This window comes from Fistularia commersonii, chromosome 25, assembly GCF_037954325.1.
Source record: "Fistularia commersonii isolate RoL2024-O1a breed Wild chromosome 25, RoL_Fcom_v1.0, whole genome shotgun sequence".
Lineage (NCBI taxonomy): Eukaryota > Metazoa > Chordata > Actinopteri > Syngnathiformes > Fistulariidae > Fistularia > Fistularia commersonii.
In genome coordinates this window covers 2529274-2556567 of record NC_141308.1, presented here as the reverse complement: position 1 = coordinate 2556567, position 27294 = coordinate 2529274, and the positions used below count along the sequence as shown (strand labels likewise).

Below are 27294 nucleotides of genomic sequence, written 5' to 3'. Positions count from 1 at the left end.
CACATTATTAAAAATTCACTACTTAATTAATCAATGCGACTTTGAAGATTAAAACATTTGACATAACATAATAGTTATTTTGAAGAACACCATGATCGTCTTAAATGATCTTTTGTTTTGCTGATGTTCAAATAACTCGTGATGTGAGGGTCTGCCTTAAGCAGAGAACATTTGTAAGACATCCATCTTTCAAATTATAAATTAAGTCATTCACTTTTTTTGTTTTTTTACTTTAGTTTAAAATATGTGGCAACAACAATCTCCCTCCCTGAACAGTAGAAAATGTGTGCAGGACAACTGTTAAATAAAATAGTTAAAACTAAATAAATGAATTTCATAATTATAACAGTCAAAACAAAAGACCAAAATACTCTTGTGTTTTATTTTCTTACCATTTTGGAACAAGAAAAAAACTGAGCAGTGAGCATTTAATCAAAGTTTTCCTAATCACCAAAACCTGACAGCAAAAACCCAAACTCATGCTCAATAAAAAGTCACTCTGTGTTTCAATGACTTACCAGCAACACTACTCCAGTTATCAATGAGAATTTAACACTGTGATCTTTAAATTATTTAGCTGAAGATCAATCATGTGGTTATTCATTAAAAAAAAAAGTTTAAACTATCCCAACATATATATATGTATATATATGTATATATTTGTATATATAAGTCCATTTACAGAGGTGTCCATGGTCAGTTATCATCCATGCCTTGGCTGTGCGTCACGCCTGTCTTCCAAGTCAGCGCTGGCTGCGTCTGGCTGGCATTATCCGAAGAGATGCAACGCTTTCCCTTGTCATGAGTCGAGTCACCTGATCCAGACTTAGTCCAGCCACTGCTTCTCCATTTACCTGTAGAATTTCATCACCTACTCCCAGGAGTCCTACAAAAGGGCCTTCACCACTGCCATCCCCCACTTTCTCTACATAAACACCTGTGGGAGAAAGTGTAAAAGAAAGAGATTAATGTCAGGTAAATAACTAGATTGTTAAGTTATATGGCTTTAGATTGTGTATAAAACAAATATCGGTAACACCGTGTCTGTAAGTGTTAATGTTTAAAGTTCCCCAGTATAATATAAAACTGCCAAATCAGATAAAGTGTACCTGTGTCAGGTCGACCTTTGCCCCTTGAGATGACAAAACCAAATGGACCCTTTGGGGGTCTGATGAGCTCCAGCAGAAGGGACCCGTCAGAAAAAACCTGTGCAACCCTGCTCACTGGACGCACCATTCTCGAGGCAAGTATGTCCTCGACACTTAGTGCTCTGTGAAGCTCCAACTGAGGGCTATCGGGGCTGTGACAGCACATATTTTTATTAATTCAGGAATGATACTCTGTTTGATTGAACACAAAAAATGAACAAAATACATCCACACAAATATTTGAAATGTAGGATTCCTTTCCTAAATATCTATTTTACTTTCCGTACCTTGGCGCAAGGCCATATGGGATCTGCACTTCTCCCAGTATCGTCGTACGTTCTGTCCTTCTCTCTAAACTCTGCACAGAGGATGCTTTGCGCAGTTGAGCCAGTGGCAGCACCTAGTGGCAGATTAGTGGTATTGCATCAATATGTAACCAACACAGGCTAAATTCTCTGTATCAGAATTTGAACTTGCAATTCTTTGATTCCAGAATCCTAAAAACAGTGCCTCCTGCACAATAGATGACATTCTTTGTTTTTATATACGTACCTCTTCACCAAGCACTACCCCACTAATCGCACTTACCCCCCCCCCCCCCCCCCCCAAAAAAAAACCAAAGAAAAACGAATAAAAAAAGGAAGAAATTAATGTAAGTATTTATATGGTTTTGAGATGGCTATTTGGTGGAGTGGTGACTTCTGAATAACGACTACTGGTACTTTGGATCTTCGGTTATTGAATTGCAATTTTTATAAGTCACTTTGGATAAAAGCGTCTGCTAAATGACTTTAATGTAATGTAATATGTTCACTACAATTATTCAAATATAATAAGTACACTTCCAAAAGGACAGCAAGAACAGTTTATGTTGAGAATTACTGTTGTTTGACAGTCCTTGGAGGGCAGTAGTTACCACATGAAAATTACTGCTACCCATTAGTTAAAAAATATATATATATAATTCCTCCTTTCATCTGCATGGTCAATGACATGGAAATTAACCAAAAGAAACAAGTCGGTGGCATATCAAATGAAACATCTAATTGCAAGAATGATATATAGTCTTACAGTGTGCAGAGTTTGCAAAGAGGGTGTCCTCTGAATGCGGATGGTCGGCTGGGGTCGGCGCGTAGGACTTGGTGAAGCAGTGCTGGCTCGGGAGGATGTGGGGATACTGAGCTGCTCCATACTACTGGAGCGGCCTCCCTTCACTAGTCTGCCAACACTGTTCAGCCCGATAGAAGAGAAAAAGCGACGCAGAGAAAGCTTTGGCCGTCCATCAAGCTTCCTGAAAAAGATGGATCATAGATATGTTTGTAACACGTTCATACAATTTTAATGGCCGTGATTTTAAACTACATGTTGACACTGCTTAGAAATGCACGAATTTGTAGGTAATTGTGCTAGTCTTTTTAATTTCCACAAGAGGGCAGGGTTGTCTGGATATTTGCATACTATTTTTAACAATAACACCCTGTGGATTGTAGGTCAGGGTTTTAATCTCCTATCTGCTGGCATGCTAAAATGGTTTTAGGCACAGCATCTGTGGGGGGCGGGGGAATAGAGTTTATTGTTATAACCTGAACGTTGTTATCTTAGCATACCTGGAGCCTTCAGAACTCTCCTCCCATGAAGCCTCAGCTTTTAGGTGCTCTGCTCTCAAGAGCTCAGCTCTAAGATCCTCAGCCCGAGACAAAGCCATGCTGCGCAAAGCAGGATGGAACTCTGAAACAGGACCTGCGTCTCCACTCGCTGACGACAGAATACATTTTACTGTCTTAATATGAGATACTTTTACAAGTGTTACATTTAGATTTAAACTAGTAAAAGCATGGGACATTCCACAAACATTATCCAAGTGTCAGTGTCCTTACTTCACTCAACATTAAGATTGTACATCTTTCTTTTCCTTTCGCCTTGTCTCTTCAGGGGTCGCCACAGCAAATAAACCTTCTCCATCTAACCCCATTCACTGTATCCTCCTCTCTCCCACCAACTACCTTCATATCCTCTCTCACTACGTCCATAAATCTTCTCTTTGGTCTTCCTCTTAACCTCCTGCCTGGCTGTTCCAATTCCAGTATCCGCCTACCAATATATTTACTATCCCTCCTCTGTACATGACCCAACCATCTCTGTCTGGCTTATCTGACCACCTCTCCAAAACATCTAAAATGTGCTGTCCCTCCGATGGAGTCATTACTGATCTTATCCATCCTGGTCACTCCCAAAGAGAACCTAAGCATCTTCATCTCTGCGACCTCCAGCTCTGCCTTCTGTCTTTTCGTCAAAACATTACGATTATACTTACATATCAATAATGCTGAACGCTATTCGAACATAATTTTCCAAAGTACTGTGTTTCAACTTTTTCTTGTATAAATCAGAGATCAGAGTAGTCCTTTGTAATCTTTCACAAAAGCTGAAGTCTACACAATGCTCTACAGTGATCACTTACATGTTCCATCTGGTGAGGGATCCCAAACTTCAGCAGCAGGTAGGTCTGCGGTGAGGCGAGCTGGTGAGTACCTCAGAGTAGAGGGCCTGATACAAGGCAATGGGCTGCTTGTTGCTGGGATGCCCTGATTTACTGAGACTGGTGCTTCCCTTCTGGCCTCTTGAGTATCCAAGAGACCTGAATGCTGACACCCACCTTCATTTCCCTGACCTGCGGTAATGTGAAACTGCACTGTAGACTGACCTGCACTCGAACGATTTCTTGAGCTTGACTTAAGAGCCGACTTTATGGGTAATGCTGGGGTAGCTGACTCCTTAAATCCACCGGATGTCTCCAGCAACCTTGGTTCCAGTGTTATCGGACTGTCAGGAGCGAAGGAAACCGCTCTGCTTAAATTGACCCTATTCCTGGGATTCGAGTTACGCCTCTGAGCCCATGATGGGCCATAAGGGCCGTGGCCGGACTCCAGGCGACTTTCTCCTTTCCTGCTCCTTCTTCTAAGTTTCCCAAACCCTGATGATTTCCATCCCATGCTACACTCTTTATTTTCTCCCAACACATAAGCTCCTGCAAAAGTGACAGTTAGAGGAGCTTTGGGACGAGTGCTTATTTCCGGTTTGTTAGGAGGCACCCAGCATGGTACTGATTTCCCCCGAGGGTCCTCTGGAATTACACTCTTTTGTGGGATAGCGCTTTGTGGATCTGACATTGATGATATTGCTTGGGGCTCCCTGGCTACAGATCCGCATGCCTCACATTTCTTCACTATTACTATTATTTCTCTTATCACTGTTGTGGTTTCACCACTAACACCAACACAATCATCTTGCTTCTGTGACGGAAGCACGGAGACACTTCTATGGCTTCGACTCCTCTCTGAGCCACTGCTGCTGGAATCGGTGTTGCTGTCCTTACTCTTGGACTTTGGGCCTGCGGGTCTCCCACGCTGCCGCACTCTGTCTAAATATCGAGATTCTGCTTCTTTCTCTGATTCGTCCTCGAAGCGCACACGTGTTGGTGAACAACCATAACGTCTAGATCTCCCAGCCTTGTCCCCTGGTGAAGTGTCTCTTTGGTTAGGGAGGAGGAAGGGACCCGATACAGTATGAGCTGTAGCATCCTCTTTGGCTTGGACAGTTGTCTGTGGTGATGCTTGATTGTGTGGCTCAACAGATTTCTTCCTGAAAAAAAAGGAATGAAACAAATGAAAATTAAAAAAAAAAGTCAAGGTACAACTGAGTGTAAAGTTATTCAACACAACAGATTCACATTCACACTATATCAGAAAATTTCAGGTCTTAACCTGAAAAAGATGTTTGAAAATGAAAATGTGCTTGTTACGTATGATTGTTCAGTAAATCTGTTCCTCGTATACATTTTCCAGATAAAGATATTTATTGTGTTGAAAACAGAAGCAAAGATAGTATAAATCGCAAATGCATATCTAGTAAAAATGCAAAGAGCAAGAGAAATGTCATCCACTCCAACTGAATCATATCTATGCATGTTTACAGGAACACAAGTGAAAAAGTTTGTAGCCTCATCACAAAAAAGGCCCTTCACACCAAATGTAGACGTGGTAAACTCACTCGTTGGCTCTCTGGTCTGAGTGAGAACGTCGGAGAGGTCGATCCCCTTTGACGTGATTTGACCGGGCCTTGAGTCGTGCTCGCTCCAGGAGACGCTTGGCTTGCTCATGTCTTGGGCTTAATGGAAGATCATCACTGATGACGAGAAGTGACCTGAATATCCATAGAAAGATAAGTGCAAAATAAGCAATGGCAGAAAAATTGGAACTATGCATTGAGCCATACATTCTGTTTTGAAACACTGTGGAGCACCAGCAAATTGGTTGACCGATGAATGAAACTCATCTCAGGTGCAGAGAGTCATTCTTTTAGGTACCAAGCAAACCTTGTGACCATCGGCATGTGGTGGAATGTAAGAAATCTTTGTGATTTTTTTCAAATTGCCTGTGTCAGCATTTCTTGGTTTCTTCCAACTGTCTCTGCCCTCTATTATTATGGTATACAAACTGTACAACTTTAGCTTCTGAGATCGCTCCTAAATTGCACCTTTAACTTTGCATAGTTGATCGTGTGTAACAGGATCTCTCACGGCATCCTGTTCCCAGCACACTGATTTGAGAAAGAGCAACTCAAGCTGCATCGTCCTAGGCAGTCTTATATAATGTCATACATACACTGGGGCGTGGCGCTGGTGGTGATCATCATAGAGACACGTCATCTATCCAGCTTTCCTTATGCCCAGAAGCTAAGCTGCTCTGCATTGTGCTTCTACCGTCTGCACTTGTTTTTATCCTCTGGCCCAGTGATAAAGATAGCATGATACAGGCCTCGTACCCATGTGGATTATCCTTGTAATGGATTGAGTGTGATTAATTTTCTCCTGTGTCAAGAGGAGAACATGTTGTGTTTTAATAGATTACAGTTTCTCATCGTGATGTTTTATCCAAACATTGACAAACATAATTGGCAGTTTGTGTTGGTACCCTGTACACATCTGCTGCACTTTGAAAAGATCATGATACATAAAGCCTCCAAAATAATAGAAGCGGCTGTTTTGATTAATAATTCAGATTCATAGATTCATATCAAGGGACACTTTCAACAGATTATTTGTATACTTTTAAGGAGGATGTGGAGTCACTGAAACAAACAGCATTCAGAGCTCATGGGTATGCGCTGGGCAAAGTGTAGGTTACTGGTGGGTGGCTAGATATTGTATTTAATATTAAAAACCTGACAGCCTCACTTCTTACAAAAAAAGCAAAAAACATTCCCCATTACATTTGTAATAATGTTTGTAATTCTTTGACTTTCACATCTTATTTAGCAGTCATACTGCTTCCGTTCAAACTAAATAAATTATAGGGCTGGGGAACTTAAATTTACATGTGAGGATAATAAAGGGCACAAGAGTTATATACCCATATTTGCCTCACTCAAAAATGAAGCATCAAAAGGCTCACCTCAAGTAGGGTTCGAGTTCTTGAAGGATGGCTGAGTCTGAGTTGGTTAAAATCTGCTGGGCACCTGTTACTGGCAGAGAAAATTAGAGATCTTAGAATATCTAGAAATATATATACTAGCAGCATATTGTAGTTAAATGATCAAATTCAAAAGTGTTAAACAGCCTTGATTTCAATATGTGACTTTTGCAGGACCCCCCCCCCCCCCTTCCTCCACCACCTTAAGCTAACTGGCGGATGTCACAAATTTAATTCCTTTTTGATGTTCCCTTTTTATTTACTGTCATCACATTCTTATGGTAGACAAGCAACTATCAAACGCTATCAGAAAATCGGCAGAGAAAATAGTAGTTAGTTGCACTCCCTTTTTCTGAGTCAACAGTCATACAAACACAAGAAGCTGGAAACTGAAACACTGATTTCAACTTTAAAATACTAATTTAAAATAAAATCAAGACATTATAAAATCCATCGCATGTCACCTGGCATATTTTCAGACATTCATCAGCACACCAACGGACATACAAAAGCAGGGACACTTCCCCCACAGCTCTGACTGCTAATAATAGCAACATCCACATGCACATCTGCACATCTGACATCTGTTCAACACTGGGAAACCACCAGGTTACATACTGCATTTCTATCCAAAGTCATTTGAAGATTAAAGTATGTGCTACGTATGCAAGTTGAATAATGCCTACAATGTTGAATTATGTAAAACGAGATGAAGTGTAATAAAAAAAAAAACACAATGATAAAGATGTTAATCTGAAATACCTATCTTGATAGACCACGAGAGTACATGTAAGCACTACATTTACCAATATTGATCAAGAAAACTGATTAGTTTGATTGATCATCATGTATAAATTATGTCACTTTACACCACCTGTTTTTTCAATTTTATAATACAATGTACTTTGATAAATTAAGATTATTTTACGTCAGACAGAGATGTTACAACAGCTTGCAACAATCTACTTTGGAACAAACTAACCATCAAACCACACAAGAAAGGAAGTAAAGATGTTATCTGCAACTCTGGATTTTATCTATCAAAACCATAAAGTAATCATATATTCATAGCGATTGTTTTTATTTAGGTCATTTAATATACTGCTCAAAAAATAAAGGGAACAATTAAAAAACACAATTTAACTTCAAGTCAATCACACTTCTGTGAAATCAAACTGTCCACTTAGGACACAGCACTGATTCATTTTGACTTGCTTTAAGGACATTACATCAAAGTTGGATCAGCCTGTAGTGTGTTTCTCTGCTTTAATTTTGAGTGAGACTCCACATCCAGACCTCCATGGGTTAATAATTTTGCTTTCCATTGACCATTGTTGTGTGGTTTTGTTGTCAGCACATTCGACAATGTAAAGAACAAAGTATTTACCAGTAATAAGAATATGTCATTCATTCATATCCGGGTTGCGTTATTTTAGTGTTCCCTTTATTTTTTTGAGCACTGTAGATGCAAAATCTGTCAGGAGACCTACGTTCATAATCCTCTCTCGGAGTTGCATCTCCATAATGAGCACTGCTTTCTGTGTCAGTTAGGTCTCTCCCCTTTTTCGATTTCTGTTGTCTTTCCCTTAACTTGGCATAAGCTCTTTGCTTCACCATCAACTTCTCATCAGCTGAGCATCTGTCTCCTTGTAGAGAACTGCTGTCTGAGCTGTCCGAGCACAGGCCTTTATTTTGGTCCTTCACATCCATCTCCTTTGGTTCGAACCTGTCCGAAGTATTTTCCATATTGTCCAAAGAGACAAACTCCAAAGACAGTTTGGGTTCGCTCATACCTCCTCCATCTGTTTTCCTCTGTGGCTCATCTAACACCTGTGTCTCAGTACAGCCCTTAACAGGCAAAGTGAAGGGATCGACACCATTTAGAAGCAATGTCTCTGGGCGAGCTACTCTCCAGAAGCCTTTGGGAGGAGCCCAGCGTCTGGTTGTTGTGTGAGATGTGGAGGAGGGCGTTCCAGGAGAAAGTGTAGATGAACAGGACAATACTGGTGGAGGAGGAGGAGCGGCTTGTTCAACCTTACTTGGGCTTTCAGAGAGATGGGTCTGAGGGCTGGTACCTTCTTCCGAATAGATGCAGATATGACTATCATTCGTCACTGAATCCTCTTCTCTATTTCCCGTCACCTCCTGCAATGCCAGCTCTCCTTGTACTTCAGCAGGAGGACTGTGGATCTCCAACTGAACTTGCACCTGTACCTCCTTTTCCTCATCACTACTATTTGAGTTTGTCACAGGTCCAGATTGTCGGGGCGATGCAGGGAGACACACCTGAACTTCTCCGAAGGGTCTGTGACTGAGAAGGGCTTTGGGTGATATCTGCCCAGTTGTAGTGCTGCTCAGCACCTGTGTATCCAAAGTTCCTCTGTCCCTCTCTCTTTCTCGCCCTCTTGTCCATCTGTGTGTGTGTGATTTCACCTTTGTCTGAAGTGAGTGCACATATGTACTCTCAAGAGGAGGCGGTACTGTGGGCACCAAAGAAAGTCCTGGGAAAACTGGTTCAGGCACAGGTCCAGTTATTAGTCCCCAATTGATGGGAAGTCCAGACGGCACAGGGGGGCTGGAGTGGTCTTTGATATTATCTTCCAACTTCTCCTCCTCCATTAGCTGGTCATGGAAGGGGAATTCCAATCTGATTCTATAACCAAAACAACATATTGAAGTTCATACAAAATTCATACTTTTCTGTTCTACATCTGTCTGTTCTGCAGCACTATTACCGGCTACTTCCTGTAGGATCTGCCTGCTGAGGAGATATGTAATGTGGATTCAGTCACGTTGCCTTATCCACTGATTACTCTGCAGTGCACAGGATAATCCTTTAGAATGAGAATAAGCAACTGCTATCTGCAACTGAACCCTATTTGAAACAAGCAATAATTTATTCTATTTGTTTGTTTTGTTCATTATCTCCAGCAAAAATACCAAAAAACAAACAAGGAACTTCCCCACAATATCAATCACTTGCTTGATGAAAAAAATCTGAAAAGAATTGGTCGTTACTTCACCACATATTCAAGAAAATGTTGAAAACGTTTGAATCACAGTGAAAGAGCCAATAAAAAATGCAGTAAGAAACGCTTCCCAAAGGAAAAAGGCACTATAATAGAATACACAATAACACAAACGTACCCCTACGTACACACACAGAGAGAAAGAAAAGGATGGCAGTTTGATATATGCTTTTACATCACTACCTTCATGATGAGAAAGTTCGACTACAAAAATGACATAAATGAGGACATATTCGATGACACCTAAGTTGCCGTTCATACCAAAAAACCTTCTTCAAAACCGTAAATACTGCATCCTCAGGTCGAACCTCAACACAGGCGAAAAGATGGAGCAACTTTTCCGTATGAGTGGAAGGACTCCTCGGTGTTTTCCCAGATCCCCGTGTTGTGTTGCTGCTGTCTTCACAGCTCCTGGTCTAGGCAGTATCAGTCGAGCCAAAGCGGTCCCTCCATCGTGATTGGTCCAGTAATCCCTTCAGAAATCAGTGGGATTAGACAAAAATGGAATACAAAAAATGCCTGCTTTAATTTCGTCCGTGTCTCACGTTGGCTACAAGATGCGAGAGGCTCTCTGTTGCGTAAGTAGCCTGCAGATCGCACACCGTATTCCTCAGTGTAAGCATATTCAAAAGCATGATAATATCGTCAAAATATTTTAATGGCTCTAACTTTAAAGCGTGGAGAAATATTTGCACGATTTGATCTGTATTCGGATTGATTTCGAGGATCTTGACAAAATTGTTGTGGAATAGAAGACTAATATAGCATCACAAAATAGGACCTCTGTAGTTGAATCTTATGTGTTGTGCGGATGATCCCTTCTCCGATCTCCAAATTCATGCATGCCATCTCTCTCCCTCCCCCTCGATCTCTCTCCACCCCCTCTCTATTTCGCTCTCCCTCCCTCTTTGCCTCTGCGTTTTAGCATGATCATTTCCATGCACATCCACGCACACACACGTGGAATCATGCACTGTCAGCCTAATTGGGACACTGCTTCTGCCTGCCAGTTGTCACAATCCCCAGATGTGATGAGTCTTTGACAAATGTTTTGTTTTTGTGCCATGGTGTACTTACGCTTCTATGTCAGGAGAGGGCGCCGTTATCTCTCGCGCTCTCTCTCTCTCTCTCTCTCTCTCTCTCTCTCTCTCTCACTCACACACACACACGCACACGCACACACACGCACACACACGTACGCACATAACGCTTATGCAGCTACGCGCGCGCGCACACGCACACTACTTGTCCAGCTAGCTAGAACCGGCTAGCGACTAGAGTTGACACCCTCCCCAAAACCTCGGCAGCGGCTAAGCTGCACAGTCGACATGGCAAGGAAATATCGCAACATAATCTTAAAGAACGATGAAAATCTTCCAAATCACTTGGAATGAGTAAGTATCGCTTACAATAATGATGTATTTTCCCGATGGAGATATAGGAAACGTTGCTTATTGTGTTTTAGTTAAAGTAGTGACGCATAGCTATGGCTGCTCTTGACGCGAAAGGCAGCTGGCTAACAAGCTAACGGCCACAAGAGGGAGGAATAAGGGTGTTCGCCAGCTTGTTAGCCTTCCGTGCTCTACCCAACAAAATGCTTTTGGCAGACCCTCATTGAATTGTGAGCAAAACGTTAGCCTGCGGGAATCTGGACTTTCAATTGACACTGTTGTAAACTATATACATGTATTTTAACGGAAGTAGATTAGCACAAAGCTGGGTTCATTGGTCGTTTAGTACACGAGCGTTACATAATCTTCGAGTCTTAATGGCTTCACTCTTCGTTATCACTGTGGCCTGTCTACTACCATTTGCTTGCTAAGTATTAATACGGTGCGGTATTAGTTTGACCATTATTTCGTAAACATAACAAGCACCTTGGCAAGGATCGTGTTATGACTAACCTGTTACATATCTCTGGCTGTGGGCAACGGTAACTTATTTAACCAAACGACGTTTGGTCGCAAGTCAGCTTAGCAAAATAGCCACCCATTGCCTAGCATGCTAGCTGCATCTACTAGCTAGCGAACGTATCCCCGCATTTCAGCTTAGTTTTCACCTGGTGTACATCCGAATATCCAGAATACATTGATGATCAAAATGTCGACAGGAACACGACATCGATTTATTTAGTTCATGTTTTATCGTAATGAGCAATCGGAAGCTTCACAACGATTTCGGTGTAGCGTTCAGAGCCTGTTAGCCTCTCAGGACCCTTTGTCCATAGTCAAAGTGGTAACTTGCTGTTAAGTAGGCCACACAGCAGTTGTTTTGATCCTTCTCGATGGGCTGTTTCCTCTGTCTTGAAAATATGTGCTGTGTCACCTCTGATTTCCTGGTATTTTATGTGCTTCACGGTCAAATTGCACACAGCACCCGTGTGACCCAGTCGGTGTATATATCAACGGTTTCTCGAAGTCTCATCGTCTGACGTTTGATTGATTCAATTTATGAGTTAAACTCTTGTAAAGCAGCATTTTCTCAGAATATTTTTAAAAATGCTCGTTGTCGTTTTACTTTTGTGTGTGTGATTGTGCAATTTTCTCTTTCTCTCTCACAGTATTCATCATGCGATGTGATCCAAAATCCACAATGTGTGAGGACATATAAGAACAATTGAGTTCGGAAGAAAAAAATCTTGATTCCAGTGGAATCTTCCATATATCATTATTATATTTTTCCTGTGTTATAGCTTATATACATTTGTACTCACTCGTCTCATGAACATATAAACATGCCAGTTCAAGCACCACAATGGACGGAGTTCCTGCTGTGCCCAATCTGCACACAGACGTTTGAGGAGACTGTCCGTCGGCCCATCAGTTTGGGCTGTGGACATACTGTCTGCAAGATGTGCCTGAACAAGTTGCACCGTAAGGCCTGTCCTTTTGACCAGACAGCCATAAGCACAGACATCGAACAGCTACCTGTCAACACAGCGCTGTTGCAATTGGTAGGAGGTCAGGTAAGAATTGTACCAATTTAACTGTTTAAAGTTTTTTTTTTTTTTATTTAGTTCAGAAATGTTGATTTTTTTTTACGCAGGTCCTTTGTGATTGAAAGCATGTAGTCCACAATAATTGTGAATTGATGTGTTGAATGTAATTTACCTGTTGTGACAGAATTAGTTTTTGATTATTTTTGTAATTGTTTGCATGGGGCTTTTTGATATTAAGATGTTTCCAGTCTTTGGATTCCTTTCAAGTGCCACTTATCCGTGAGCAGTTATGTTGTTAAAAGCTGTGTGATTACGTTCAATGCAAATTACGCTTTGTATTTCAAAGGCAATTTTTGACCAGCAGGGAGAAGTACAGCAAATGTATTTTCCTCCTTGTTTGTTCATATTCTATGTAGATATTTTTTTCAGTATGTCTCTATTAGCTGTTTCCCATACTTTTGTGTGTTGTATTGCCTAGCGTTACTGTCAGTTATTGTCTCTATTGCCATTCCTTTGATTTAAAGGAGTGTATAGACTAAGAATTTCATCGCATTGTCTGAATCACAGTATTCTTACCCCACATATGACAGTAAAAATCTAGAAACAAAATACATTATATTAGTAGCATTGTAGCTGAATTGAATCCATTTTGTGCCTCAGAGTTAAGGCCTATAGTATTGGCCTTAGCTAAGAGTCTTTCTCATATTTGTCCATGACTTAGTGGTTGGAGTGACAGATCTATTAAATGTGTGCTGATTAATGTTTAAAACTCGGTCCTTTGTTTTTTTAATAAATTAAAAAACAGATTTTTCTTGATATATTTATGGTATTAGATTTTTCAATATAAAGGTTGATTTCCTGACATCTCAGTAGTTAACAGTAAAAGATTAAAAAAAAAAATTCTGTGTAATAAATTACTGTATGCAAATAGAACTGCGAAATGCTTCTAAAAGAGATTTTGGCACACTATATTGACATTTTGTCCTTCGCTTTCCTACAACAGAAAACCCTCAGTTTGTTGAATTGTTCTTCAAAACACAACATTAGTATTTTATGGCCCTACAAAATCCTGGGAATCATAATTGGAGTTTTTTTTGTTTTGTTTTTAAATGTTTATATTCTATCCGGGTACATGTTGATGGAAACAATTTATCGTTAAATAATTTTTGTGAAGGACTTGAATTCATGTTGTATGTTTGTTAATTTTTTTATTTGTTAATGTAGATTTTTACACTGCCAACCCAAGTCAAGGGATTTGCCATCAGTACTTCATGGTTTTTCCCAAAACAGGACAATTGGTACTGATAGTTTAACCGTACAGGCACTCTTCTTGGACAAAACAGACACTATAAAAATTTATTGTAATTGACTATCATTATTTACATGATGGGCATGATGTATCAATCAAGATTACTCATTTGCATCTTTTTACATATTGTACTTTAGCCCCAACTCTTGCTTGTAGTCTGAAATACTTTTATTGATGAGCTCCAAAACATTTCTAAAAACTATAGCTGAAATCACAACACCACCATCACTATCATAATAATTGTAAGTTTGCAAATAATCTGCTCAAAGATACATATTGGTGTGTATGTAACTGATGATTTACTTATGTTGTTGTTAGTATTGCTCTGGGTACATGTTTTTTTTCACTGTTTATCATTACAACAGGTTCCTAAGGCTCAGCCTGTTGCCTTGATTACCAGTCCAGAGGAGTCACAGCATTATGAGGAGGCCAGGCAGTGCGTGGAGGAGTTGGCCCTCTACCTCAAACCCCTCAGCAACACCCGAGGTACTGGTGTACAAACGCAAGGTTTTTATTACATTTAGATTGTTTTGCATTAAACACTAATTCATTTGTGTCTCCAACAAATAAGTTATTCCTTCAGCAAAGTAGGAATTAAAAACTAATCCTGTGAACATATTGTTGGTTCCATGTAGTAGCTCCTGGTAGATTTCAGTTAAAGAATATTCTTGATTGAATAGGTCTACCAACGTGTGGACTGCAATCATTGTGATCCGCAGGAGGCAGCACAGGAGCCTTTTGCAAGGCTGCCTGTGTAGATTGAGCATCAATTATGGCCTGAATGTAGTGATTATAGAAATTCTCAATTCATGTCTTTGTTTGTTCAAGGGCATTTTCATTTTAATTGTTACTTATCCTTTTTGTTACAGCTGCAAATGACACAATTCCGTAAAAGCGTGTCTTCATTTTAAGGAATATGAGCACTAAATTAGTTGTGTAATTTGGATGGTGGCATGTAGCTGCAAGATCTGCATTCTTCCCGCCCGCGATGATAACTTCTGGATTCGTCACTACTTTGTGATGTTCCATATGACATGCTGTTATTGCCACCTTGATGAAGAGCATTTAGAGTTTGAAACCAAATGGGGGTGGGAATGCTCTTCCTTTTGTTTAATTGATGATTTTCCTAAAATGTATTAGTCTCTTTCTGTTCCAGGCAGTAACTCTACATTTGAGAGCTGCTTGATAGCTTTATGTAATCTGGCTGAAAGGCCCAGAGAGAGCACTTGAACATAACCTTTAACTGGGCAGTGAGAGTACATACTATCCTTGACAGAATGGCAGATTTTTCTATTCAACGCAAATATGTAATTATGTCATGGTTATCTGCTTCTTTATGATATTACTGAAAAACTTTGCAACTGAAGTTATTACACTTGAAGTTGTCAATGATAGTAAAATTTAGTATTTGGCATTTATCTTGTTACCCTGTCCAAACTTTCACCAGGTGTGGGTCTTAGCAGTACGGCTCAAAGCATGCTGAGTCGGCCCATGCAGAGGAAACTGGTAACTCTTGTTCACTGCCAGCTTGTGGAGGAAGAGGGACGTGTAAGAGCCATGAGAGCTGCCCGCTCTCTGGGTGAGCGGACTGTCACAGAACTCATCTTGCAGCACCAGAATCCTCAACAGCTTTCCTCTAATCTCTGGGCTGCTGTCCGTGCTCGAGGATGTCAGTTTCTTGGCCCAGGTATAGTTCCCTGCAAGCTGCAAACTCATCCCACTACTGAGGATTGACTTTTTCTTTTGTTTGTATACTCTATAATTGTTGCCTTTCAAGATATTACATTTGTTTGTTTTTCCTCATTTAGCAATGCAAGAGGAAGCTCTGAAATTGGTCCTTCTTGCTCTAGAGGATGGCTCTGCTCTTTCACGGAAGGTTTTGGTTCTCTTTGTTGTCCAAAGGCTTGAGCCTCGCTTCCCACAAGCATCTAAGACAAGCATAGGCCATGTTGTTCAGCTTCTGTATAGGGCCTCTTGCTTCAAGGTAGGGCTCCCTCCCTGGTTATGAATTTGAATTTCTCTGCCAGTACTATGTTCAACTAAGTCAACTAACATTTTTATATGAATAAATGCTTAAAGGCAAAAAAAAAAAAAAATTACTAAATAAATGATGATCCTTTTTGCTATTTAGGTGACCAAACGTGATGAAGACTCATCCCTCATGCAGCTGAAAGAGGAGTTTCGTACTTACGAAGCTCTGCGGCGTGAGCACGACTCTCAGATTGTTCAGATTGCCATGGAGGGTGGTCTGCGCATTGCACCTGATCAGTGGTCTTCTCTGTTATATGGAGATCAGTCTCACAAGTCACATATGCAGTCAATTATAGATAAGGTGTGTGAGAGAAATTACATTTATGTAACACTGAAATTACATCAATGCAAATTAAGTGTGTATTTACATAATTTGTTTCCTTGTCGTTGGGCTTACAGTGTTTCTTATGAATTGAGATTCAGGTTGGAATTTGGCACTTAAAAATGCTTGCAAAGGAAGCAGCTGAAAGTCACTTTTTGTTTACTATTGTTTAGTAGGTGCTTTGATAACCCACCGATTTTTACTCAGTTCAATATTGCACTCAGTGTAAGGAAGTTAAATTGGGCAGCATGCTACTGATACTCAAAAGCAGTCACTTTGGTTTCTGATTTTATTATTATTTTTTTTCTTAATTCATTATTTTGTTTGTTTCATTAAGCTGCAGACCCCTGCATCCTTTGCTCAGAGTGTCCAAGAGCTAACAATTGCACTGCAGAGGACTGGAGACCCAGCTAACCTTAATAGGCTGAGGCCTCACCTGGAACTTCTGGCGAACATTGATCCCAGTCCTGGTAAGCAACAAAAAACAGTATGAGAAGGAATGAATCAAGTACATAGTGTTATAGAAGATCCTGTTTTTTTTTTAATGCTTCTTCCTGTCTTCATACTCGCAATTTTTTTTTTTTGTAACGTTACGCAAATAATTAGCCAAACGAGAGACTTACCAGGACTTTTTTTTTTTTTGATAGTACACAAAGTTCAGCAAACAAAAATTTCACCATAAAGAATAAAGTTTATTCAGAAGTTACTTGTTTTCTCAGATGCTCCCCCTCCCACATGGGAACAGCTAGAGAAGGGGTTGGTGGCAGTGAAGACAGTGGTACATGGCTTGGTAGACTTCATCCAGAACCACAGCAAAAAAGGAGCGGACCCTCAGCAGGTTAGTTCATATTTGAAAGATTCATTAGAAAGGTAGCCACATATTGCTCTGTTTTTAAATAAATGCTTACCCCTATTTGTGCAAAAGAACTGCTACTATATCCATTTCCTATTTGAATTCCAGAGACTTGTTGCGTATAAACAGTCTTCAATTTGGATTATATATGACTGACCGAAGTAAAGTGTATCTCATTTCAATTATCAATTGTATCTCATCAGCCCCCTCAGCACAGCAAGTACAAGACCTACATGTGTCGGGACATGAAGCAGAAGGGTGGCTGTCCACGTGGAGCAAGCTGTACCTTTGCTCATTCTCAGGAAGAATTGGAGAAGTGAGTGCCAAATTAAGCTTGAACGATTTATTTATCGTGTTTTCCATTAACTCTGCATCTTGAAAATGCTGTGCTTCATTGTTATAACTTCAGTATGACATGTAATGGGAAAAAGTATTGTGTGTGTTATCTGATATTGGTGGCTAATACATCATTCATCATTCAATATTAAGCACTATGTAGGGTTTCTGCAGGTCCTTACAAAGCATTAAAAGTCATTAAATAGATTTTGCCAAAATAAAGGTCTGTAATAGAATTTAAAAGTAATAAATTCCATCTCTGGAGGCATTAAAAACTTGAATTCACTCAATGGGGAAAAAAAGCTTTTTTTTTGCATGTATTGTATTTTATGTATATGTATTGTGTACTAATACATATACAAATTCATGTATATGTATTAGGATAAGTATATATAAGATATATAAACATTCAATAATTTGGATTTGAATAATGTGATGATTGACAAGCAGAACTCCTTAATTCGCTATTGCTTACAGTGAGTGTTTTGACAGTGCAAGAAATTACACCAGAGTTGGAGCAAAAAGGAAATAAACTAAGATATGCTTTAATAATCACACAAAGTTAAATCCATGTGGTTCTTAAGTAAGGTCTTATGCACATATCTGTTTCTGTGCCAAATTTATTCAAGATGTAAAGATTGCTGTTCTTATAAATAATCATATTTGCAGTTGGACATGGGCATGGGCATTCAGTTTGTTAGTGACATTAAAAAGGGAATTAAATTAGATTGGCTAATACCTGCAGAAACCCTGATGAACATAAATTTTCATCCAATAAAATAACTGTTGTTGTTTTTTTTGTCAGGTATCGCAAGATGAATAAGCGTCTTGCTGCTCGCCTTCCTGGCTCAGGAGGGCTAATGTCAGATGAGGGCCTTCCTGATGTAGGAGTGACCAGGAAGCCTTCGCCCCTCACCAATGGGAGTGGTGCACCGTCTTTGCCTCAGCTCATTGCCCGTGGTACAGACGCAGTCCCATATGAACTGTTGCGGAAATCTGTCAAGTTGGATGGAGGAAGTCCAAGTGCCCCAGGATCACCACCTGATCAGTGAGTATTGTATTATTTGTTGTCTGTGGAGGTTCTCCGACAAGGTCAAGCTTCTGCAGTTGAACTCAAGAAGCCTCTCAAAAGAAGGTTTCTCAAATGTTTATTTTTTCATGATCTTGAACGGCACCAAATTAAAGATGAGAAGGATTGGAAAATCAAGAATAAGTTCAACTGGCTCCTACCCTTTCTTAGTATTGGAATCATTCAGATCCAGCCTTGTGAATTCCTTGTGTGAGAGGCAGCAGTTTTTTAACCGACTACAAACGCAAGCCCGATAGGTAATGTTTCAGAGAAAGAGAAACTAAAAGACATTAGCATAAAAGATTAGTGATCATTGATAAAAAGGCTTTATTTTTAGCATATTGAATGGTCAAGTCAAATGGAACAAAATCAAGTAGACTTAATTGTTGCCTGCAGCTGTTAATGGGTAGGTTTTGTTTATACTTTAGATGCAAGCCATTTTTGGAAATTCTGTCAGTTGGTTAATGTTCAAGATTTTTTATATTCTACATTTTGTAAAATGATTAGCTTATGCTTAGGCACAGGGTATTGTTTTAATTGAAACCTGAAGACTGATATGGCTCACATTTTATTGTTTTAGTAATTGTGTACTATTATTTTGTTTCAGTTTTCTTTCATCTTACATCAATTCTTATAGCTTGGACTCTGTGCCCAAACCTGGTATGCCTCTGCCACCTCATACGATTACTCATCCAAGGATGCCAGGAGACCACCTTTCTGGGGTGAAGCAGATGCCAGTGGTAGCCAGAGGTTCACCTGTTTACCCACAACCTCAGCTCCCTGAGATGTTCTACTCTGAGACTCGCCCACCACCCTCTGCTTCTCAGTATGAACCCTCACAATATCCCCCAAGTAAGATTTCATAGCTGCTTTTCATTTTTTGCTCAAAATGATTCCTCATGATTGTAATATTAATGGTTTTATTATTTCTTACTTGTTGTGTTAGGTTACCCCTACCAACAACCACCACAGTATGTTTCTCGGGACTACATTCGTAACCCTCCACCCCCAGGGGAGTCTGGACACGCCTACCATGACCCATACCCTGGATATGCTCCACCAGAACGTACCTACCAGGCCCCCCACTCTGGTCCGCCCTTTTCCTATCCTCACCCATCTCACTTTGACAGAGGTCGCCATGGGACCTACTCTGGCCCACCACCTCCTCCACAGCCTTGCCCATCTCAGAGGGATGGATTCATCCGAATGAGTCCAGCACCTCTGGATGTCCCTCCACCATCAGCTGGACAGGCTAACTCAATTTACCACCCGGAGGCAAGTACCCGGGATAGATATCCACCAGATGGCTACTATCCAGCCAGTGCCCAACCTCAACACATGAGGGCTTATGTCAGAGTGAGTTTATTTTTTTTCCACAGTGTTGGTCTTGTCAATCACATACCATAAACTTCAGAAATTGTTGGAGCACTTTGTATTTGAATGTGTGTTTCAGGGCCAGTCATATAGTGGTTCCCAGGCCAGCCTGGACTATTTGCATCGACGTCGACAAGAGTTGCTATCCCAGCTGGAGGAAAGAAAAGTAATCTCCCCTCCACCTTTTGCAGCCTCCCCAACACTTTCTCATCCCTTCCCCAGTGATTACCCTCCTGAGGTGGGCACTCAAAAATTCAGTAAAATATGAAGTCACTTCTAATAAACAGGCATCATACCTTGAACTTTTACTCAATTTTACCCAATTATTCCAGGATACAACTACTCCTTTTTTGCCTGGTTGTGTCTCTGTGCATGTAAGCATTAGCCTCTGTGTTATGTATCTGCAGTATGGCGATGAGAGCTCCAAAACCACTGGTAAATGCAGAGAACCTGACTATGCTGGGCAATATTCTCCCTGGTCTTGTGAAACCATTGGATCCTATATTGGCACCAAGGATGCCAAACCCAAAGATGTTATGGTTCCGGATACAATGGAGATGATGGTAGGTTCAGATAGAGCTCAGTAAGTGTTCAAAACCCTGTCCGTAGTCATGTTTACAATTACAACACAGTCTTTAGGCTAGCAAAAAATCATGCATTAAAGATAAGATGTATGTTCAATTGATAAACAAAGATAAAATTCCTGGTTTGCTGTAATTGTGCAAAAAGTATTTACATCAACTTCTTTTGTGCTGTTATATGATGTTTTATTAATAAATTGCGCATATCATGTCAAAATGTAAAATGTGTAAAATGACAGCTTAGCATTCCTTACATTGTTCTATATTCCTTCACTTATATTTCTGTCTTTGTCAGAATGTGGAAGCAAAGGTTCTGAGGGAACCGTCACTGGAGGCCCCTCGGCGAGGTGCTGAAGTCAAGGATGATTTTATCCCTTTTGGACCCCAGCCCACTGTATCACGCTTTGGTGCAATCTCTCGCACCTCAAAAACAGGCTATCAGACAACTGTACCAGTGCAAGCCATGGCATCTGCTCCCCAGAACCCTAACTCCAAACACATGACCATGCCAGGCGAGTAATAATGGATTACACTGCATTATCTGATGCAAATGCAAACAAAAATCTCTTGAAATTTCATAGTTCTTGGGCAATTCAGTAGTTAAATCATTCATGTTCTCAGAGCTTTCAAGTCATACAAATGCAAAATTAACCCATTAGCACTCCTCAGTAAAAAAGACTAGCAATGAAATTAGCTATGTTTTCTGGTTAAAAATGATGTAGCAACAGATAAAAGCAAAATGTGTTGTAATTTATATACAAAAATTTGTCTCACTGTGATCTTACTGCATCACACCTCACTTTGTCTTCTGAGTACTTGAATTTTTGTAGCAGTTATTTTTTTTTAATTTTTTTCACATTTTAAAGACAACCATCTTGAATATAGTTATATGCAGTTCATTATAAATTTGTATTACCGAGATGCCAAAATGTTAAATGAATGTTAATTAAGTTATAGGGTCACATTGAACTCATTTTGTCTTACCCAAATTCAAATATATTCCTGTACTATAGTTGATATTAATTACTAAATGTAGATAATTTATCACTGCCGTTTTTCATAGAAGACTGTTTGACATTATTTTACTACCCTTTGCATTGCAGAATACACATATGGAAGTCACGCAGGATGGGGTGGAGCTTCATACCCTTCCCACCAGCCTGCATCCTCTCAGGGACACTTCAATGAGCGGTAAGGCCTTTTTCAGTTTATCTATTAAAAACAAGTTCAGGACAACGAGCAATGCAAATGTTTAATGAAAACCCATCTGTCTGTCTTTTCTCCTCACAGCCAATCTATGGCAGCCCCAGACAGAGAACAGTTAAAGATTGAGCTGCAGCAAGTCAATCAGCAGATCACCCAACAGACCCAGTTGCACAGCATGGATGTATGAACACTCTTTGTTTCTAAGAAATTATAAGGGTTTTGAAAGACTTAAGAAACATCTTTTTATATGTATCAATTATGTAGGGGTCTAAATCTATCCATACATATTTAAGACATTTGATTCTGATAATTTCATAATCAAAAGCAATCAGCAGTTTAGTTTTATTGCCAGATGCTTCCAAATGCATCATTGATCTCATATTTGCTTCCTGTTTCTACACTGCAGGCTGCCAGTAACTCGTTACTGATGCAGAGGGAGACCAATGCTTTGGCAGGCCAGTCTGCACAGTCTGGCCAGAGCCAAGCAGGAGCGGCCCAGCAACAGCAACAGTCCAAGTGGCCAGCAGGAGGAGCAAGTGCAACAACTGTATCTAGTGAACAGTTAAGCCTGGAGCTCCACCAAGTGGAGAGAGAAATAGGGAAAAGGACCCGTGAAATGGCAATGGTGAGGAGATGGGGATGGCTATTTATGTGCACTCTGTATTTTGTTTAGAATTGGAGAAAATCTACAAGGTATTACAGGTTTTTTTATTTTGGGTCAGGTCCAATAAACCCTCAAAAATCTCATAGAAAGAAACAAAGAAAAAAAATAAACAAATCATTTGAGCATCTCTTTTTGATGGTTATTTTGGCATTTTGTAGCACTTGTGGTTATTTAGACCCAGAGGCATTGGCTGTTGTCATAAACTCAAACTGGATCTAGGTGTACTTTCAATAATTTAGTATTCGACGTTTTCTCAAACCAGGAAAACCAGGTTGCCCATGATGTGCAGCAGTATAAAATGAAACCTACAGAAAATGGACAACCAGAACATAAGACTCAACTGGAAGAAATCTCCCTGGCTCTTTGGTGAGTATGAGCGTACTTAAATACAACACTTCACTTTTCCAAGAATGTGTGCAGTCCCCAAGATTTCCATGTTCTCATTTGGTTTCCCTTCTTTATTAAACCAGTGAGGTGTCCAATGGGTCCAGCAGCCTTCAAGAAAGTGCAGTGGGAGGATCCATGTTGTCACTGACAAATAAGACCTCTGCGTTGAGCCTTTGTTCTGAGCCAGTTGCCACTGGCTCAGAAATTCAAAAAAATGGTGTGGTTCATTCCTGCTCTTAGGCAGTTCAAATTTACATACACACGCACACACACACACACACACACATACACACACACACACAGACTCAAGATGCTCAATCAAAAAGCATGCACAGGCATACACACAACCATTCTATTTAGAAGATGAGCAGTATCTGCCGTGATATGAATTTTCTTTCTTTTTGTTCTGTGAATGAGCTTTTTTTAAATGACTTTCCTTGCCTGGAAACCAGGGAATATAACATTTCTCGTGTGTTTTTATTATTATTTTTCTTCTTCTCTCTCTTGTACTGGGATTAGAAATAAACAAGGCTCACAATACGTATCAGGACGAGAAAATGGTGGTGATGTTGACAGCAGTGTTTATTTTAATAACCGCGTAGGACCATTACATCATGAGCAAAAAAAAATGTGTGAAGTTTTTGATTAGCCTTCACCACTCAGGACTTAGTTTTTGTTATTGTAGCATAACATGCCAGTAAACGGTTATAGAGATGCAGATTATCTCCTACCCCATCCCATGTAAACTGTGCTTAATCTCTTCTGTCATGTTGGAGGGAATGGCAGTGTATTATTTGGTACTCACCCCTAAAATCGTAATTTTAAAAAAAGTGGTTGTCCAGATCCAGGTGGTCTGAAAAGGGAAACGCAGTCAAATACTCCATCAGTAATCACCCGAGATTGAGAAATAAATGGGATATTTGTTCTGGAGGTCACATATGCATTGCATTCACATTGTTGCCTGCCATGACTAGCACGACTTTATTAGTGTTTTTTTGTGAGGTCACACACAAAAGCAGGATATGTTAACTGAAGCATTCTGTTCTAAAGATTGCGTCTAGTGTTTTTGATAAGGGAATACAATATGTGCATCTCCTGTTTGTTTTTGTGTCCTAATGCGCTTTCCATGCCTGATATTTTTTTTTTCCCTTCTTAGGGATACATCTTAGGCAATCATGTTGTGAAGCTTTTCACTGCCCTCAGATAAACTTGAGTCTTTAGGGTAAATGCCAAGTTGACGAAGCATTGATATTTTTCATTGGTGGGAGACAGGTGAATCTGTATAAAACTGACTTTAAAATGTTGGTAATTGGAGCATTTCCCTTGTCAGAGCTTCTCATCTGGCCACACAAAAAACCTCCCCATTGGGATTATCTCGTCATTTGTTCATCTAACTTCTATGAAGTTGCCTTCCCTTGTCTCTTTTTTTGTTTGTTTGTTTGTTTTGTTGTTCTTTTTCCTTTTTTTTTTTCTCGATTGTTTTTGTTTCATTTTTCTTCCATGCTTTTCGTAGTTACGGTTTTTGTGGGGGTGAAGCTTACCAATTGAAGACTTAATAGAGCTAATTGTCTTCTCTGTCACGAAATGGTCGACCTCTAAGAAACTTTTTTTTTTCCTTTTGTTCTCCCTTTTACAGTTTCGAGCAGATGAATCATGTAGCATATTTAGCTGCTCAAAATGTGAAATCATGCATATGGCTGAGGTTAAAAGTCCGATATTGACAAGGAATTAAATCATCCACTGATAGACTCTTGAGGGTTGATAATTACATTTTATTTTAGGACACAGATTTTATATTCTACTTTTCCAGTCGTGTTTTGCGGTCACCATCACCACCATTACCACTACTGTTATTGTTTTCCATCATGTTAAATGTTTACTTTCTGATTCCCAACATGGAGCTCTTTGCCTTCGTAAACAATTACCATGATTGGTCATAGTTTCACAGTTCTGCTGACAGCAAGTGAGTTCTTGTGCTTGAATGGTTGAAGGAAAGAGGAGATATTTTGGGTCTTGTCATTTTTACATTGAGCCTCCGTTTTTAAGACGAGGGGTATTGAGAAAGTGAGTTTGACAAATCCCTGATCACTAATGAGTTAATTAAATATAGATGCCAATTTTTTGTTCTGACATCCTCATCTGGATTATTGGATGGGCATCGCCTCCTGTGATGTTGGCACCGTTATACCCCCACCTTATCACATTTCAAGCCTTTGGCTGCTCCTCGCTACATTTATTGTTTAGGTACACGGCTCACTTATACATATGAGTATGTATACATACATTAATATACTAAAGCACTATTAATGTGCCACCTCTTATTCTACTCGCTCAGCATTTATATTAAATGATCTCTACTTAGAATCAGCAAAATGTTTTTTTAATTATTATTATTGTTGTTTGATTCGTTTTTCTGTCCACTGGTTGCCAACACAGACTTTATCCTTTACCAGACGAAGGACTTCTGTGTGCATTGATGTGTGTTCACTTAATCTTTTGTGTTCAAACAAAGATGTTCTTTATAGACTATGCTTCCGAAGAAGACAAAATTCTGTAACTTTGGAAAAATTATGGAGACTTAATGGAGTTTTGTGTGTGCTAGATTGTATTGTAGAAAATGTACCCTAAGTTGTTTTTTTTTGTTTTGTTTTGTTTTGTTTTTTTCCCCCTCATACTGTGCTGTACTCAATAATAATGTTAAGGTATTAGAAAAGTGTTGGGAATTTCGTTATTCCCAAGGTAATATTCAGGAAGTCTACTCCAAGGTTGGCCTTAGATCCTCTTGCAATACTCCTTTACATTATCTGCTTAAGGAGCATGAAGTGATCACACATTAACACTTAATTGGCACGATTTACAGTCCTTCTCTTTAAATTTTCACCCCTTTTTTAAACTCATGTAAAACAGCAACATTATCATTTTGCAAATTTCCCAAGATATAAAGCAAAAAAAAAGCATTTTATTTCCTTTATGTTTAAGGGAACGATGACCTAGCAACATTAAGATTCTTTCTTTTTTCTTTTGATTCATTTCTTCAGTTGTTCAATGACCTGCCAGCCAGTCACAGTCAGGGATACCCTCTTGATCTGATGTGTAGTCAGCAGCTATAAGAGGATCCGAGTGCCATTCACGCTTTTTTTTTTTTTTTCTTTTAATGACAACTATTCATTAGCCAACAAACACATTTTACTCTTACTTTTTCAAGCGGAATACATACCTGCTCAATCTTATGAGGGAATTTGGTTGAGTTACAAATTGGCATCATCTAATGGTGTCTTGTTGTTTCCCCACTTCTGTTAAAGTTCAAGTCAACCAAAACTAATCTGAATGCAGATTATGGCTGACCCTGAAGGTCTAGTTGGGCTGGATACACCTTTAGTTTAGAAAAACTGACAAATATTTGACAATTTGGGGGTTTACTATATAGTAATAGCAAAGTTGTTCATTTAAATCTTGTGTGCTTTTGTTTCTGAGTGGAACTGCTCCCTACCCCTTATTTACATAACCAGTTAACCCCTCCACTCCCACACGTGACCACTGAAAAATCTGTTACTGCTGTTTGAGGCTCACATTTTATTCCCTGACTTTGTGGGGAAATTCGCAAATGGCTTTTTATATGATTACTCCCTTGTAAAATATCTCTTAAATTAAGGTACAGGTTTGATTTCAGCAAGAAAAAAAAAATTTTATATGTATATTATACTCCATTAAGGAATGTCTAGAATTATCTTCCTCCAATGTGGATGTAGCCATTATTACGCCATTTTATGACTTTGTAAGAGAATTCACTGTGTGAAAATTGGTTTGCATTTTTGTATAATACAATCTGCTTTTTTTGTTTGTTTGTTTGATATGAGAGGGAGGTCAAACTGGAAGTTTGAAGAGAGAGGAAAAAAATGAACCTGTGAAATTGAGAAAATAAAGTGTAACTTATGTACTACAGTGATTCCAAGCTGAGGGGGAAAGATTAAATGATATTGCTAACTCAGAGTGTTTGTGTTGTCATTTTAATTTAAAAAAGCAATTATTAACTTTTTCATGGTGTGTAATAATAATGTTATTTTTCTCTTTACTGTTAATAACTGCTCCAACTGTCATTCATTGAGAAACAATGTGGCCTGCTCTCTGGCAAGCTACTGATGAGCCCAGAGAGGTTCAGTTGTTGCAGAGGAACCAGCTGCATTTTAACTCAGCTGTTTGTTAAGTTCTTTTTGTAACCAATAAATTCTGCTTGCTTTTAATATGCCCTGGGAGAAGTTATTTAGTGAGTTTAGATTTACGGCACAAAGTACACAAACTAGAGGTGAAACCTCAACTAAAAGCACCAAAATTCTACAATTTGGTGCTATGACCTGGATTCTCAGGGAAGGAATCGCTCCCTGACTTAAGAGTCCCTGATGGCATGGTTTTGTGCCCAGTCCTTGTGCCCACATTAAAATGATTAATAAACTTTAATTCCCTTACAGATTTAACAAAGGCTCTGTGCGAGTATGTATTTGGATCCATTGTATTTAAATCTGATAACTTGTCAAAACTTGTGTCGATGGTTTCTACATTTGCAAAATGTAAACTCTTC

The 27294-nt window shown here is 39.5% G+C and overlaps 2 protein-coding genes across 5 annotated transcripts; one reads left to right on the top strand and one right to left on the bottom strand.

Moving 5' to 3' along the window:
• Positions 1-368: 368 nt before the first annotated feature.
• LOC147218810 (uncharacterized) lies at positions 369-11800 on the bottom strand. 3 transcript variants are annotated; one of them, XM_086172311.1, is made up of 11 exons: positions 11708-11800; positions 9957-10121; positions 8110-9272; positions 6602-6671; positions 5199-5351; positions 3610-4790; positions 2756-2903; positions 2220-2439; positions 1436-1548; positions 1110-1300; positions 369-937 (listed from the first exon to the last, which is right to left on the bottom strand). In XM_086172311.1, the coding sequence occupies exons 1-11, from the start codon at positions 11767-11769 to the stop codon at positions 744-746; spliced, it is 3660 nt and encodes a 1219-aa protein (XP_086028437.1). In that variant the 5' UTR covers positions 11770-11800; the 3' UTR covers positions 369-743. The 3 variants fall into 3 exon arrangements, with proteins under 3 accessions (XP_086028437.1, XP_086028439.1, XP_086028438.1); XM_086172313.1 differs by lacking the exon at positions 11708-11800 and adding an exon at positions 9355-9433 and having other exon boundaries at positions 9910-10473; XM_086172312.1 differs by lacking the exon at positions 11708-11800 and having other exon boundaries at positions 9910-10473.
• rc3h1b (ring finger and CCCH-type domains 1b) lies at positions 10756-26702 on the top strand. 2 transcript variants are annotated; one of them, XM_086172315.1, is made up of 20 exons: positions 10756-11042; positions 12209-12613; positions 14261-14381; positions 15343-15582; positions 15704-15879; positions 16027-16227; positions 16586-16718; positions 16968-17086; positions 17305-17417; positions 18243-18485; positions 19144-19358; positions 19453-19862; positions 19960-20118; positions 20288-20443; positions 20757-20973; positions 21565-21652; positions 21752-21848; positions 22074-22292; positions 22594-22697; positions 22802-26702. In XM_086172315.1, exons 2-20 carry the CDS (start codon positions 12383-12385, stop codon positions 22956-22958), a joined length of 3399 nt encoding a protein of 1132 aa, XP_086028441.1. In that variant the 5' UTR covers positions 10756-11042; positions 12209-12382; the 3' UTR covers positions 22959-26702. The 2 variants fall into 2 exon arrangements, with proteins under 2 accessions (XP_086028441.1, XP_086028440.1); XM_086172314.1 differs by having other exon boundaries at positions 19114-19358.
• Positions 26703-27294: the final 592 nt, after the last annotated feature.